The sequence below is a fragment of the Salmo trutta genome, chromosome 7 (assembly GCF_901001165.1).
Source record: "Salmo trutta chromosome 7, fSalTru1.1, whole genome shotgun sequence".
Classification (NCBI taxonomy): Eukaryota; Metazoa; Chordata; class Actinopteri; order Salmoniformes; family Salmonidae; genus Salmo; species Salmo trutta.
Window position 1 is genome coordinate 23,394,749 of NC_042963.1, and position 17,793 is coordinate 23,412,541.

At 42.3% G+C, this 17,793-nt stretch overlaps 1 protein-coding gene across 1 annotated transcript in view; it reads right to left on the minus strand.

Moving 5' to 3' along the window:
* Positions 1–548: 548 nt before the first annotated feature.
* The window catches only part of cspg4 (chondroitin sulfate proteoglycan 4), a 105,184-nt gene continuing 87,939 nt past the window's right edge, over positions 549–17,793 (minus strand). The window contains exons 6-10 of the mRNA XM_029758457.1: positions 14,384–14,582; positions 10,941–11,072; positions 9,152–9,312; positions 3,581–3,764; positions 549–3,127 (exon numbers count right to left, since the gene is read on the minus strand). Coding sequence (XP_029614317.1) covers positions 1,248–3,127; positions 3,581–3,764; positions 9,152–9,312; positions 10,941–11,072; positions 14,384–14,582 — 2,556 coding nt within the window. The 3' untranslated portion in view covers positions 549–1,247. The remainder of the gene's footprint in view (positions 3,128–3,580; positions 3,765–9,151; positions 9,313–10,940; positions 11,073–14,383; positions 14,583–17,793) is intronic.

The following is a 17,793-nucleotide window of genomic DNA, read 5'->3' on the forward strand; positions in this document are numbered from 1 at the left end:
CAATGACGGCGAGCTTGGCATTGTGCATGGTGGTCTTAGGCTTGGTTGCGGGTGCTCGGCCATGGAAACCCATTTCATGAAACACCCAACAAACAGTTCTTGTGCTGACGTTGCTTCCAGAGGCGGTTTGGGACTTGTTAGTGAGTGTTGCAACCGATGACTGACGATTTTTATGCACTATGCGCTTCAGCACTCGGCTGTCCCGTTCTGTGAGTTTATGTGACTTCGCGGCAGAGCCATTGTTGCTCCTAGATGTTCCCACTTCGCAATAACAGCACTTACAGTTGACCGGGGCAGCACTAGCAGGGCAGAAATTTGATGAACTAACTTGTTGGAAAGGTAGCATCCTATGTCGGTTTGTTGAAAGTCACTGAGCTCTTCAGCATGAGCCATTCTACTGCCAACGTTTGTCTATGGAGATTGCATGGCTGTGTGCTCGGTTTTATACACTTGTCATCAACGGGTGTGGCTGAAATAGCCAAAACCACTAATTTGAAGGGGTGTCCACATACTTTTGGTGATGTAGTATATATCCAAATAGAAGGCTCTTCCCATAACCCCTCAGATTTTATTCTACAACAGGACAAATGTCATATGTGGCTTTGTAAATACTGCAATAGAAGTTAGATTGAATTGGGGCCTAACAACAAAGCAAAAAAATATATACATGGTCAATAATACATTTATAGAATAATAATCAAAAACAAAACAGTTTTTCCTTTTCTTTCATAAAGCATAAATCTACCTTATTGAGTTGAATTATGTACACACTTGTCCACCTTTACTGTTAAAGCGAAACTACAATAAAACTATTACCAAAACTTCAAATAAATCTGTTTTACGTAGTCAAATTGGTAATATTGTCCTATAATAGCATACTGAATATATTGTAGGAGCACACAAAGTTTTAGCAAGCTCAATATGTCCTCATTTGTGCCCTGTGAAAAAGTACATCATAGATGTCCAGCAGTTGTCCTAAAAATAAATATACGTGTTAGGCAAAACCCTCTTAAGTTTAATGGTGACATTTTTACCAATGGAACTATTCAGTGTTTCTTGACCTGAGAATTGGCACAACGTTAGTATGTGATAGTGAAATGTCCAATGATATCAAAACATACACATTTCTTAATACTATCATGGCAAAAAGGTCTTTAACACTGAAAAGGAATGATTCAAGAAGGCCGCATTCAAAATGGTAGAGGATCTTCCTCTCTGTTTCCTATGTCTAGCCATTCAGTCAACTCTCATACCCAGTACTGGTTCTTTTTTAACTCCGGGTTCGTTGTCCGACAGTGCTGCAGCAATTCCGGGTCGGCATCTTTGGAGTCCATTTGGGACATGGGGATGTTATTGGCCGGGTCGGTTTTCCGGAAGGTCTCCTGGCTGATCTCTCCGTTTTTGGGCTTGGAGCCAGCCACTGTCTGCACATTGTGTTTGCCCGTCTTGTTGCGACGCACCAAGTAGAAAGCCAAGATGGCCACCAGCAGGAGGAGGAGCAGGAGGATCAGAATGGGGATGAGGATGGACCACAGGTTGTTCCTCCTGGACACCATTGGTTTCCTATTGGAGTCTTTGTCAGTGTACGCAGTGGTGGGGGCATCCCCTCCATGAGGCCAGTCCATGTTGCCCCTCCAGCGGGGGCTGGCTGGGGTGATGCGTGGGGACCCCGCCCCTTCAGGGAGGTCGTTGCTATTGGGCCATGCAGACCCACCAGGGACCTTAAGAAGAGTGGCCGGGTAGACCCCTGAGGCGTTGTAAGGGGTAGTCTTGAAGGAGAGAACGCACTCAGCGGGAGGGACCCCGTGGGCCTTGAGCAGGAAGCGAGCCACGTCCTGGGCTTGGCTGCCTCCTGTTCCATTCAGGATCTCCATGGCTACACGTCCCTCATCCAGTTCTTTCTGGGTGAACGTGTCCACGGGCTGGCCGTCTCCCTCTGGCCCTCTCCCGCCAGCCCTCACGAAGCGGGCGCCTTGCGGCTGCTGGATGACACTGAAGGTGGGTGATGTCCGGGTCTTGTTGGCCAGCGGCGTGGCATCCAGCAGCTTCTTGTCCAGCAGCACAGTGGTACCCCGTGGCAACAGGAGGTCCTGGGGGATGTTGGCCAGAGGCTTGACCGTGATGTTGAGGACCGAGGAGACGTTGGCCGCCCGGCTCCGGGCCACAAAGGCCACGCTGTCCCGGGGCGAGGTGGACTTGATGAAGCGAACGCTCACCCGGCCCTCCCTTATCTGGGTCTGAGTGAAGGCCGATGTGGGCTGCCGGTCCACCATGATGGCAGCGTACTTGGGCACACTGGTGATCTTGTAGAGGACTTCCTCCTCATTGGGGCCACCTGTGGTGGCCCTCAACATCTCCTCTGTCACTAGGGTCTCGTCGTCCCCCTGCAGCACCTGGATCTCTGGGGCTTTGGCCAGCACCAGCGTCCGGGCCAGGACTCCTACATGGAGAGTGTGCGGCTTGGTGTGGTGCTTCCCGTCCGACACAGTGAACTCCATGAAGCCGTCCGACAGGCTTCCGTCACTGACAAAGCCCACCTGGCCCTGGTTGACTGCCTCCTGAGTGAACGTGGAGATGTGGTCGCCCTTGGTGGCATCCACCAGCCGCCCGTTGGTGGGCGCCTTGGAGACTGTGAAGCGCACCTCGTCGGGCGTGCTGTCCTCGTCGCGGGTGTTGAGGTACTTCTGGGTGATCACTGTCATGGAGCCCTGGAGAACCTCCAGAAGAACATCCAAGCTCACCAGCTCTGGAGGACTAGAGTCCCTTCTCCGGATAGAGATGTTGAAGACCTCCTCCAGGACCACTGCCTGGGCTGGGGAGGGGGGAAGGGTGCCGCGGCCCTGGGCGTTGAGCCGGGCTCGGAAGGAGAAGCTGTCCACGGAGGCTCCAGAGTCATCGTGGAGGTATTCCAGCTCGCCCTGCGCCACGTCCTCCTGCATGAAGTAGGGGGCACCCTGGGGCAGATCCAGGCCCCCCAGGGTGACTCTCCCATGGGCCGGGAAGCGGCGCACCTCAAAGACCACGTCCAAGAGACCTCGCTCCGCCTCGGGGAGGCTGGCCAGCAGGTTGGAGGCGTCCAGGATGGAACTGTCAATCACCTTCCTCTGACCTTGCACTATGTCCAGACCTGAGAAGAAGAAAGAAAAAGAATATACAAGATTATCCATTGATGTATAGGGCAACATACCCTTTCTTTATATGACATTTTAAATAACTTTTTTATTTTCTTGTAATGCTTCTTTGTAATTATGCCTTCAATAAACCTACAATAGCAAGATTTTTGTTTACAGAACATTTTGTTTACAAACTGCTACCTGACACACATGCATATCTTAGACTGATAACAGACAGCCAGACCTGTGTCAAATACATACTGTATGTCAAGTCAGCTTGATTTATCTTACTCAGTAGAATAGAACCAATGGAATAGTCACTAGTGCTAGCTAGTACACAGTTATCTGGATTTTCAGATGTTGTGAAATGCCTTGAATCCCATACAATGACTGACCTGGACACCATTTTCTTTGGTATCCACCACTTTTGACATGGCACCTGCCCAGATCCATGTGGCTCTACCTACCTTTGTTCTTCCAGAGCTGTGAGGAGACGTTGTGGCTGGCTGCGTAGTAGGACACGGTGATGGGGAGGACGTGATGCACAGCTGGGGCCGGAGGGGAGGAGAGCAGGAGCTCCACAGAGTCCCGGACCACCCAGAAGGGCTCCTCAGGCATCTGGTGCTCGTAGAAGATGGCCCCGGACTCCAGCTGTGGGGAAGAGCAGAAGATAAGACATTGTTCATTAAGGCAACGTTTGAAATGTTTAGCAACAAAAATGACCATTTCTCATTAGACAAGACCAGGTAGTCCCTCCCTGTTTCAGCATGTAATCTTCAGTTTGGCGCTTAATTAATGAACACGACCCAGGTAGCTGTGCGTTTGTATGTGTGTGTATATGTGTTTGTGAGTGCGTGTGGGCGTCAGAACTGGGTTCAAATACTACTTCAAATATCTCAATTACTTTCACATACAGTGGGCTACAAAGGTATTGGGACAGTGACAACTGTTTTTGGCTTTGTACTCCAGCACTTTGGATTTGAAATTATACAATAACTATGAGGTTAAAGTGCAGCCTGGGTGAACCATGTAGAAATTACAGCACTTTAGTACATAGTCACCCCATTTTAGGGGACAAAAGTATTGGGATAAAGGACATTCAGATATATTTTATTTGAAAAGATAAGTAGTTCAATATTTTAATGTATTTGGAAATACACTTGGAAAGTATTTGACAGTATTTTCAAGTACTTTTTTCAAATAAAATTTTTAAATACTTGGGTTAAATGCATGCGAGTGTATTTGAGTCACTGTATTTGAAATACGATTTAGCAGAATATATGATTTTTACAAATAACCATTCAAACACTCAAATAAAAGTACTTGTTCTGGGCTGTGTATTTGAAAATACTCAATGACTATGAGGTTAAAGTGAAAATACTGAAATACAGTTTTTTTTAAATTTATTTTAAATATCAGATACTCAAATACACATGTATTTGAACCCAGGTCTGGTGTGCGTGTGTATTACTTTCAACCCAGTCAACATAAGCACCGTGTCAGTGTTTTACTTTTAAACCCCTATTGCTGGTTTTTGCGTGATGAGGAGGATGATAAACATAACCCTATTTGAGCCTGGAGATTAGAAGGAGTAATTAAGATCAAACACTTCTAAATAAACTTTTGATCAAGTGCTTTTCTGATCTTGCCTGTTTTGTAATCTATTTTATTCATTTGTGTCATGGCGATTTGTGTCATAGATTTTTATTTGTGGCTGGACATCTTCATGATCTTCATTTAGCATCCTGTATTGTAAGATTAGATTACCACTGAACAATGGAGGTTGGTGGCACCTTAATTGGGGAGGACAGGCTTGTGGTAATGGCTGGAGCAGATAAGTGGAATTGGATTAAATACACGTTTCATGCCATTCCATTAGCTCCTTTCCAGCCATTATTATGAGCCGTCCTCCCCTCTGCAGCCTCCACTGCCACTGAGCTAGTGTAGAGTGTTGAAGATAGATCTGGGCCAGTAACTAGACTGGGAATGTGATGGAAGGTAGACTGGAATGTGCCTATGTGTGCTTCTTTGAGGTTACTGTGTCCTGAGCTGAACTTTTCAACAGAACTAAAACTTGTCTGCAACATGCCAATCAACCACACATGGGAGCATACAGTGCATTAGGAAAGTATTCAGATCCCTTGACTTTTTCCACATTTTGTTACTTACAGCCTTATACTAAAATGGATTAAAAAAAATCATCAATCTACACACATTATCCCATAATGACAAAGCGACAACAGGTTTAGACATTTTTGCTAATTTATTAAACATAAAAAAACAAAATACCTTATTTACACCCTTTGCAATGAGACTAGAAATTGAGCTCAGGTGCATCCTGTTTCAATTGATCATCCTTGAGATATTTCTACAACTTGATTGGAGTCCACCTGTGGTACATTCAAATGATTGGAGATAATTTGGAAAGACACACACCTGTCTATATAAGGTCCCACAGTTGACAGTGCATGTCAGAGTAAAAAACAAGCCATGAGGTCGAAGGAATGGTCCGTAGAGCTCCAAGACAGGATTGTGTCGAGGCACAGGTCTGGGGAAGGGTACCAAAACATTTCTGCAGCATTGAAGGTCCCCAAGAACAACACCTCCATCATTCTTAAATGGAAGAAGTTTGGAACCACCAAGACTCATCCTAGTGCTGGCCGCCCAGCCAAACTGAGCAATCGGGGAGAAGGGTCTTATTCAGGGAGGCGACCAAGAACCCAATGGTCACTCTGACAGAGCTCCAGAGTTCCTCTATGGAGATGGGAGAAATTTCCAGAAGGACAACCATCTCTGTGCCACTCCACCCATCAGGCCTTCATTGTAGAGTGGCCAGACAGAAGCCACTCATCAGTAAAAGGCACATGACAGCTCACTTGGAGTTTTCCAACAGGCACCTAAAGACTCAGACCATGAGAAACAATATTATTTAGTTTGAAGAAAACAAGATCGAACTATTTGGCCTGCATGCCAAGCGCCACATCTTCAGTAAACCTGGCACCATCCCAATGGTGAAGCATGGTGCTGGCAGCATCATGCTGTGGGGGATGTTTTTTAGCTGCAGGGACTGGGAGACTAGTCAGGATCGAGGGAAAGATGAACGGAGCAAAGTACAGAGAACCTTGATGTCAACCTGCTCCAGAGTGCTCAGGACCTCAGACTAGGGCGACGGCTCACCTTCCAACAGGACAACGACCCTAAGCACACAGCCAAGACAAGGCAGGAATGGCTTTGGGACATGTCTCTGAATGTCCTTGAGTGGTCCAGCCAGAGCCTGGACTTGAACCCGATCGAATATCTCTGGCGAGATCTGAAAATGGCTGTGGAGCGACGCTCACCTTTCCAACCTGACAGGGCTTGAGGAGATCTGCAGAGAAGAATGGGAGAAACTCCCCAAATATAGGTTGCCAAGCTTGTAGCGTCATACCCAAGAAGACTTGAGGCTGTAATTGCTGCCAAAAGGTGCTTCAACAAAGTACTGAGTAAAGGGTCTGAATACTTAGGTGAATGTGATGTTTCCATTTTTTTTGTAATAAATTTGCTACATTTTCAAAAACACTGTTTTTGCCGTGTCATTATGGGGTGTTGTGTGTAGATTGATGAGGGGGAAAAGCTATTTATTCAATTTTAAGAACAAGGCTGTAACGTAACAATGTGGAAAAAGTAAAGGTGTCTGAATACTTTCTGAATACTTTCTGATTGCATTGTGTAATGCAGTATGCAGAGTCTATTTTGTATAATTATTTTGCGATTAGTGGTTAAGCATGTTGGGCCAGTAACCAAAAAGTCACTGGTTCGGATAACAAGCTGACTAGGTGAAAAATCTGTCCATGTGCCTTGAGCAAGGCACTTAACCCTAATTACTCCTGAAAGTCGCTTTGGATAAGAGCGTCTGCTAAATTATTAACATGTGAATCATGTTTTAATATCCAAGATGTTTTTTTAGATGCAGATGAATTGTGATTTGCATGCACTACCGATCAAAAGTTTTAGAACACTTACTCGTTCAAGGGTTTTTCTTAATTTTTTACTATTTTCTACATTGTACAATAATAGTGAAGACAAACTATGAAATAACACATTTGGAATCATGTAGTAACCAAAAAAGAGTTAAACAAATCAAAATATGCTTCATATTTGAGATTCTTCAAATAGCCACCCTTTGCCTTGACAGCTTTGCACACTCTTGACATTCTCTCAACCAGCTTCATGAGGTAGTCACCTGGAATCCATTTCATTTAACAGGTACGCCTTAAGTTAATTTGTGGAATTTCTTTCCTCAATAAATTTGAGCCAATCAGTTGAGTTTTGACAAGGTAGGAGGGGTATACAGAAGATAGCCCTATCTGGTAAAAGACCAAGTCCATATTATGGCAAGAACAGCTCAAATAAGCAAAGAGAAACAACAGTCCATTACTTTATTAAGACATGAAGGTTAGTCACTACGGAACATTTCTAGTACTTTGAAAGTTTCTTCAAGTGCAGTCGCAAAAACCATCAAGCGCTATGATGAAACTGGCTCTCATGAGAACATCCACAGGAATAGAAGACCCAGAGTTACCTCTGCTGCAGAGGATAAGCTCATTAGATTTACCAGCCTCAGAAATTGCAGCCCAAATAAATGCTTCAGAGTTCAAGTAACATACACATCTCAACATCAACTGTTCAGAGGAGACTGTGAATCAGGCCTTCATGGTCAAATTGCTTCAAAGAAACCACTACTGAAGGACACCAATAATAAAAAGAGACTTGCTTGGGCCAAGAAACATGAGTGATGGACGTTAGACCGGTGGAAACTTGTCCTTTGGTCAAGTGTCAAAATGTGAGATTTGTGGTTACAACTGCCTTGTCTTTGTGAGATGCGTGTGGGTGAATGGATGATCTCTGCATGTGTATTTCCCACCGTAAAGCACGGAGGAGGAGGTGTTATGGCGTGGGGGACTTTGCTGGTCACACTGTAATTTATTACAATTCAATGCACACTTAACCAGCATGGCTACCACAGCATTCTGCAGCGATACGCCATCCCATCTGGTTTGAGCTTAGCGGGACTATCATTTGTTTTTCAACAGGACAATGACCCAACACACCTCCCGGCTGTGTATGGGATATTTGACCAAGAAGGAGAGTGATGGAGTGCTGCATCAGATGACATGGCCTCCACAATCACCCGACCTCAACCCAATTGAGATGGTTTGGGATGAGTTGGACCGCAGAGTGAAGGAAAAGCAGCCAACAAGTGCGAAGCATATGTGGGAACTCCTTCAAGACTGTTGGAAAAGCATTCCAGGTGAATCTGGTTGAAAGAATGCCATGAATGTGCAAAACATTCATTATGGCAAAGGGTGGCTCTTTGAAGAATCTCAAATATAAAATTTATTATGATTTGTTTAACACTTTTTTGGTTACTGCATGATTCCATATGTGTTTTTCATAGTTTTGATGTCTTCACTATTATTGTGCAATGTAGAAAATAGTAAAAATAAAGAAAAACCCTTGAATGAGTAGGTGTTATAAAACTTTTGACCGGTAGTGTAAATTCACTGAAAACCCACACTAACACATGGTTATATTAACAGTATTGCACTTTTCATGTAGCCTAATTTTGGCCAGCTAATAGCCTAACCACCGATCAAGCAACATTATGGAGTAAACGTTTAAATCCTGTTGCTGCAAGTTTCTTTTGCTGTGTCAATATTGGTCAAATTAAGATCCTACATTGGATGCATGTACTGTATGTAATCTTTTCCTTAGCTTTCCTTTCTTTTTCCCCATCAGCATATACATAAATATGGAACATAGCTTCCTGCTGACATGATCAGGGCCGTTGACATTGGCTTGTCTCTTACAGCGTTAGTTAAGTATTGGTTTCCAAACTCATCCTAAATTGAAAACCAGATGCACTGACTGGACACTTTTCCCACAGACCTAGGAAGTAAATGTCTTATCCATTCATTGGAATGTTCTTATAATAGAAGACAGCACAATGGAAATTAAATTATAATAATTCTCAGTCATCTGGAGATCCTCTGTCTTACCTCTGATTGAGAGAAGCGTGTGATCTCTTCAAACTGGTTCCTGTCGTTGGCTAAGATCAGTCTTCCCAGGCGAGGAGGCCTGACCAATGAGAAGCTTATCTCATCTCCATCCTCATTGGTCACTGCCTTCAAAATGGCACTGGTGATGGCATGTCTTGTTCCTGTAAAATTGTAAAAATGGTACAGGTTCACTATAAGTGAATATAATGCAGGATATAAAACACATGCCCTGTCATTGTAGCTCTTAGGTTCTTCTCATTGACACCTTTTAAGCCTTTAAGGCCAGACTTTCCAATAGCTCAAACACCAGTAGGATTGTCAAACGTTTGCCTGCCGATAGTACTTACTTAGCACCTCTGAACAGAGAGTTGGCAGTCAATCTCTTTTGTGTTCGCACAGCAAAGACTTTTAAGTTGTCAGCCACTCAGCCTTGTTAAAATACACCAAACCAGAAGGTGGCAGTAGGGTTGTTTGGCAATGCATGTCCATGTGTGTTGCTTAGTTTATGGTGTAGATTCCCATGTTAGCTAGCTAGCTGTGCTAATGTTGCTATTTTGTAGAAAGCTCTTGTTGATACTAGCCAGATGGCCACAGCCAGATAACTACTTAGCAAGATGACCAAGAAACAATTTAATTCACTCTCCATAATCCCATAATGTTATCTAGCTAATGTGCTAATGTTAGCATATTCGATAGCTAGCACATCTTAGCTAGTTAGCTAAGGAAACTGCACTAAAATGGCACAATGGAAATGATTCATGGAATCTAATCCATTGTAATTTAATTATAATGTCAATACTAGCTACAGTGGTTAGTTAGCTTGGAGGAAGTATTCAGTGTTGTGTGCATTACCATCCCATAGCCTACATTGCATAGGAAGTGTGATTGGCTCATGACATTTAACTGTGGATGTATGAAGAAAATGCCCTCTTTTTTCCATTTTGTTGTCACTCTTGCTGGCTCCCCATCTGGGGGTTCATACGCTCTGATTGGCTCAAAGTCAAGTTGTTGGCCACTGACGAGCATTGCCAAGTTCGTCACTACCAGGTTGGTACTAGTGATGGGAAAATAAAACTTAATGAAGAGTTGAGCATTTCCCGCCAATTGTGTCGAAAATAGGTTCATTACCTGAGGCTTTAATCAACACTGTGTATATTAGTGGCACCTGCTGGTCAAAAGAACAGCAATTTATTATAGATGACGTCGCACACGCTGTAGCACGTGTGCAGTGTAGCCTTTTTGTCTTCTACCGAAACCAATATCAAACCAATCAGGTAGTTGTTGATCATTGATCACGTGCTTCTGATAAAGTGATACAAGCATCGGCATACTGCTTAGAAGTAAACTGCTTAGAGATTTCGACGCATGCCTCAGAGCTCCGGTATCGAACGTAACTAGCAGGTACCACTTTTCTTCTAGCAAGAGACAAAAACGGCCTCCCACTGTGATAAATACCTATCGGCAGTCTATCGGCAGTGAGATTCTGTGTGTTTCATGCCTAAGTGTGGGATGTCAACATGTGATTTAAAGAGGGGAAAAGGGATTAGAACGGAAAATAAAAGAAAACAAAGCTAAACATTACACATCCTAAATTGTTTTCATTGTAGGCTACAAAATACCCATGGAACTATTTTTATCTGATATTGAGGCCTATTTGTTATCCAATCAACAAAACAAAAAACAAAGCCATGCTGAGACATAATTTGAAATGGCCATTATTTGTTCATCATAAATGTCTGGTCAAGTTGGGTTCACTACTTCATGACCCAGCATGCTTTTGGTAGCTCACCTGGAAAGATCATTAGCTCCTCCCCGGTTTCCATGGTGATGGTGAGCTGTCTAGCCGTAACGACAAAGCGGTAGAGAGGAGAGGTGTGCTCTCCGTCTGTCACGGTAAAACTGAAGCCTCCAGACTCCAGACCTGAAGGAACAGTTCAGAATAGTAGGTGGCATAGGTTGACCATCAGAGTCAAAGATAAAGCTTACAAAGCCTAGGGAGCTAAAAAAAACATGAGCTGGCGCACACCCAGAATAATAGCTTTTGTGGAGGTGCTGACTAACGCAAATAAACTATAAACTATCAAAATAAAGAAAGTCGCACACTCCATGTATAATCTCACAGCAATGTAATGGGTATTTACCAACGTTTCGGCGTCCCTGTGCCTTCCTCAGGGTAATGTCATGAACCAGGTTACGTAGACACACAGTGCAATTAGTGTAACCAATGACAGTAGTGAGGGGTGTGTCATAATGATTAAGTTAATTAAAATAAATTTGTGAAACTGTTAAAAAATAGTATATGGCATATTAAATATATTATGCTATTGTTATCATATAGAAACAGAATGGAATATTGTACATCATATTAGCATCAACATACATTATTGTTTCATTCAATTTCACATAATTTCGATTTAATTTTTGTTACACGTAATCTTTTGGTTCAACTTTAAAACTTCTTTGGGATAGGGGGCGGAATTTTGACGTCCGGATGAAAAGCGTGCCCAAAGTAAGCTGCGTGCTACTCAGGCTCAGAAGCTAGGATATGCATATAATTGGTAGATTTGGATAGAAAACACTCTAAAGTGTCTAAAACTGTTAGAATAATGTTGGTGAGTATAACATAACTGAAATGGCAGGCAAAACCCAGAGGACAAACTATCAAAAAAGAAAAGAAATTCAGCATACCACTGATTTCAATGGCTGGCACTTTTATAATAGGGCGAAATCGTCCCCGATTGCAGTTCCTAGGGCTTCCACTAGATGTCAACAGTCTTTAGAAAGAGTTTCAGGCTGGTGTTTGGAAAAATGAGGGAGAAGTTGTAGTTTTTCTAAGTGGCTCCCATTTTGGCTGTAGTGTTTCCAAGCGCATGGCCGAGAGATCGCGTTCGTTTTGTTTATCTCCGGTAAAGACAATAACGATTCTCTGTGTTAAATTTTACTGTTTATTTGCGTATTAGGGTACCTAAGGTTTGATTATAAATGTTGATTGACTTGTTTAGATAAGTTTATTGGTAACTTTTGGGATTCATTTTGTATGCATTTTGAAGGAGGGAAACCGAGTGGATTATTGACTGAAGCGCACCAGCTAAAATGAGTTTTTATGGATATAAAGGACTTTATCAAACAAAAGGACTCTTTGTAATGTAACTGGGACCTTTTGGAGTGCCAACAGAAGAAGATCTTCAAAGGTAAGGCATATATTATAGCGCTATTTCTGACTTTCGTGTCGCAACTCCCTGGTTGAAAATGATTTGTTATGCATTTGTGTGCTGGGCGCTGTCCTCAGATAATCGCATGGTTTGCTTTCGCCGTAAATCCTTTTTGAAATCTGAAATGGCGGCTGGATTAACAACAAGTTAAGCTTTATTTTGATGTATTGCACTTGTGATTTCATGAAAGTTAACTATTTATAGTAATTTAATTTGAATTTCGTGCTCTGCAATTTCACCGGATGTTGGCCAGATGGGACGCTAGTGTCCCAATGGTCCGCAAGAAGTTTTAATATATAATGAGCATCATCAACAGGGGGAACATATTAGGTGTAAGCTAATAAACTGTTAAAATTATTTTTCAATTTACAAGACTTGTTCATCAAGGAAAATGTGTTCATAAGAAGGGCCTGAGATCTAAGTCAATATTCAGACTACTAGGGGTCAATGTTTTTAGATAGGATATCCAGAAAGCCTCCCTTTGTAGTAGGATCTCGATGTGACCTCCTCTCCTTGGTAGAGCAACATGCTCAATGCCTGTGTATTTAAGGGAGGAGATGGGATGGTTAGCTTCAACAAAGTGAGCTACTACTGGATAGTCAATGTTCTTACACCTGATTGAGCTGCGGTGTTCAGCTATGTGTTGTTTTAATTGTATTTTCATTTGTCCTACGTAGGCTTTTCCACATGAACAGGTGATGAGATAGATTACTCCCTTGGTCTTGCATAAGATGATACCTCTAACAGGGATCTTTCAACCTGTATGTGGGTGCCTGAAGAAATATGTTTTTATAGGGCTATTGCACTGTCTGCAGCATGAGCCACATTTGAGTTCCCATTTGGGATAGGTGTCAAGAGTGTCTGAGTAGGCTCAGGGGTCATGTCAGATCTCACCAAACTATCTGCAATATTGCGACCACGCTTATAGACCACCAGTGGGGGTTCCTTGAAGAGGTGTATGATTTTTTTGTCTGATTGCAGAATATGCCAGTGCTTTTTTAGGATTGCTTTCATTTTCTCCGAACCCTTGGTGTACTTAGTGCAAAAGACGGTAGCGTTGTTTTTCTAGCCAAGAACATTGGCTATCCAGTAGCAGCTCACTTTGTTGAAGCTAACCATCCCATCTCCTCCCTTAAATACACAGGCATTGAGCATGTTGCTCTACCAAGGAGAGGAGTTCACATCGAGATCCTACTACTACAAAGGGAGGCTTACTAGATATCCTATCTAAAAACATTGATCCCTAGTGGTCTGAATATTGACTTTGATCTCAGGCCCTTCTTATGAACACATTTTCCTTTATGAACAAGTCTTATAAATTGAAAAAATATTTTTTACAGCTTATTAGCGTACACCTAATATGTTCCCCCTGTTGACGATGCTCATTATATATTAAGGTTGAACCAAAAGATTACATGTAACAAAAATGAAATTAAATACAAAATTATTATGTGAAATTGAATGAAACAATAATGTATGTTGATGCTAATATGATGTACAATATTCCATTATGTTTCTATATGATAACAATAGCGTAATATATTTAATATGCCATATACTATTTTTTAACAGTTTCACAAGTTAATTTTAATTAACTTAATCATTATGACACACCCCTCACTACTGTCATTGGTTACACTAATTGCACGGTGTGTCTACATAACCATGGTTCAAGTATTTATGACATTACCCTGAGGAAGGCACAGTGATGCCGAAACGTTGGTAAATACCCATTAAATTGCTGGGAGATTATACATGGAGTGTGCTACTTTCTTTATTTTGATATTTTAAAGCCTAGGGAGCTAACACAGGTTTTCAGGTCTTAGACAAGGTATACCAATTGCATCCTTAAAAAGAAAAGAAAAAGCTGCACACTCTAGTAGCTCCGATGAAATAATTTATTTACCAACATTTCGACAGAAAGATTGATTCATCAGCCTGAAAGTGAATTTGTGGCCAGTGAGTCAATTGGGGTCAGTGAGGTAGCTGAGTCTGTAGGTAAAAGCTCAAACAGCCTTACCTTCATGGATAAAGATGACTTCCCCATTGTTAATTTGTGCCTGTGTGAAGTTCTGGATTTCTTCGTCAGGTTCCACCTTTAGAGCCACCAACCCATTGATGGTTGACTCGATGGAATAAACCAACTCATTGATGGGGGTGTCTGCATCTTCTGTATTCAACATGCTGGTGGTGATGTCTGATTCCTCTCCAGCTAAAACCTGAAGAGAGAGAGCGAGAGAGAGAGAGAGAATGTGAATGTGAAACTAAATATAATCAAAACTACACACAAACAAAGTGGAAAGGTTCATTATTCCTCTACAATATAATGGCAGCTCCTGTTATCTGAAGATGAAGCATGTGGGTCACAGGGAATTAGTCTCCTTGAGTTTAGTGCTGGCTAAACGGAACATTAATTGAAAGAAATGAGACAGATGTCCTGAAGGACAGTCTTAAAAAGGTTGAATCAGCAGGGAGAAGGCTGGGAAGTATACATATTGATTTGTTCTGCCTGGTTCTTTTCTTCGCTCCCTCCGTCTCCAGTCTCCAGATAAAGAGCAAAGAAATATAACAAATAAGGGAAAGAAATCAGAAAGTGGGAAAAATCTGAAAGACAGAAGCCCAAAGAACAGAGCTTGGTCTTGGTTAAGGAAAGGGATACATCTCTATTAACTTTTGGTGAGTCTATTTTCAAAAAAGCATATATGTAAAACAAGATGTGCATTATATTCAGCATTATATTCAAAACTTTTAAGTTTAGAATGTTTATCATACCCATTGTGATATATATTCAACTAGCAACTATGAGAATGATTCAACTACTTTTAATAGATATGTATGAGCATACTAGTTGAAGAGTTTTATATACCCTAAAATAACATTGTATGTAGGCCTCCATATAATTGTATGTACTCTATGGACAATGTAAATTGACGATTGCTGCAAATGCAGCCTGTGCTCTGCCAAGCCTATTCTTTCTTACTGCTGTCTGGTGGTAGTACTGTGCAGGGTGGCAGATAGCCTAGCACTACTGTGTAGGGTGGCAGGTAGCCTAGCACTACTGTGTAGGGTGGCAGGTAGCCTAGCACTACTGTGTAGGGTGGCAGGTAGCCTAGCACTACTGTGTAGGGTGGCAGGTAGCCTAGCACTACTGTGTAGGGTGGCAGGTAGCCTAGCACTACTGTGTAGGGTGGCAGGTAGCCTAGCACTACTGTGTAGGGTGGCAGGTAGCCTAGCACTACTGTGTAGGGTGGCAGGTAGCCTAGCACTACTGTGTAGGGTGGCAGGTAGCCTAGCACTACTGTGTAGGGTGGCAGGTAGCCTAGCACTACTGTGTAGGGTGGCAGGTAGCCTAGCACTACTGTGTAGGGTGGCAGGTAGCCTAGCAGTTAGAGCATTTGGCCAGTAACTTAAAGGTTGCTGGTTAAAATACCTGAGCTGACCAGGTGAAAAATGTGTCCCTTGAGCAGAGTACTTAACTCAAATTTGCTCTAGGGGTGCTGTACTACTATTGTTGACCCAGTAAAACAACACATTTCATTGCACCTAGCCAGCGTACGTGACATTTTTTTTATTTTATTTTTTTTAAACATTTTTAGTCATTTAGCAGACACTCTTATCCAGAGCGACTTACAGTAGTGAATGCATACATTTCATTTCATGCATTTTTTTTTTTTGTACTGGCCCCCCGTGGGAATCAAACCCACAACCCTGGCGTTGCACACACCATGCTGGCATTGCAAACACCATGCTCTACCAACTGAGCCACAGTGACAATAGAGTTAATATGTTTTGGGGGGTGTGTATACCATAGAATTATTAGTTATTCCATTAACTGTCCACTAGATGGCAACATTACCTCACTATCACCCAAGAAATTTCCCTGAGTCATTTTGGCAAGTTATATCTAAATTGTGCTGGAAATGGATTGTTTATATAACAATCAATGGATTTTACTCCTCAGGAAGAAGGGTTGCAAATTAAACGTGATCTGACAAAATGGATGTCTCATTTCTTTTGAAGCCAACAATATGATTCAATGTGTCAGTGTTTTAATTGTATTCGTCCCCAAATCCCAGTAAAGAGAGAGGGAGAGAGGAAGCGATTGATTGAGAGAGAGAGAGAGCGAGAGAGAAAGAGAGCGAGATTAAATGAGAGCGAGAGGGAGAGAGATTATAGCAAAAGAGAGGGAGAGGAGAGAGAGGGAAAGAAATAGAGAAAGAGAAAGATAGACGGAGTGAGAGAAAATATCCTAATTGAAGCCAGCTGTAGCAAGGGCCTGGCCAACAGGATCTATGGCGATCAGAGAGTCACGACCGGACCATGTTGTTCGTCATGCCTGATCATCTGCTCTAGGTCACTATGCTCACATTTCCTGCCCTAAATCAGAAGCAGTGCTTGGGAAGCTAAGGAGAGAACTCACAGGAGGAGCTGGAGCTGGTATGAATGAACACTAGGCCTGCATGTGGACAGAGAGACATATCATTATATTACATTTTGTGGCCGTGCGAGAGACACTGCGATTGGCTGGTTCCCTGGCATCGCCAAAAGCCTGAGGTCTTGTCATCATCTAATTTTTCCCAAAATACGGGTTACCGTGGATACGCCGAACCACAGGCCAGAGTAAACAAAGCTGAATGACACACTCGGTTTCCAGTTGTATGTGAGATGATTATAGCTTTTTCCAGCCATTTTGTGTCTCTACAGTAAAATCTGCATTCTGAATTTTTGAAACACTTAGGCCATGTTCGAATACCCATATTTCCGTTCTAAATGGTAGGCCCTTTGGATATGTGAAAAAATAACTTTTTATTGAAATGTTTAAAATGTAGTATGCTTTAAATGCCAGAATGTCATACTCATTTAGTAGACTTCACTACACAATATTGAGGAAATAATTGTCTTTCGAAACCCACGTGTGTCTGACAACAGCTGATAATCAGTTGAGGGGACGCTCTGTGCCAAAATAAACGAATGGTGGGAATCAACGCAAATGCACATTAGATGACTCATTCTCAGTAGGATGTGCCTAGTATGTTGATATTTGTTGCATACTGCATTCGTTTTACTAAACAGTATGTTCTAAATAGTATGTAGTACGATTAGTACACAGTATGCAGTTTAAGTAAGTAGTAGGCAAGTCAGATTTAAGACACGGCCTTACTGTTTGCTTTCAAGAATTGACGGGTAATACAATATATCCATGACTGAAATTGGTAATGAACCTCAGGCGTAAAAGGGTTACTAATATAAAGTGTTGCCAGATGTCTAAGGTATTACTTAATTAAGGTATTCATTATCAAGTACATTAATTAGTAAGATGTTTACAAACCAATTCTGTCCTTCATAACTAGTGGCAATGTGTAAATCACTTATGAATAGAGTTAATTAGCTATTAAGTTGTTTTCAGGCAACCCACTGAGAAGGCTTATC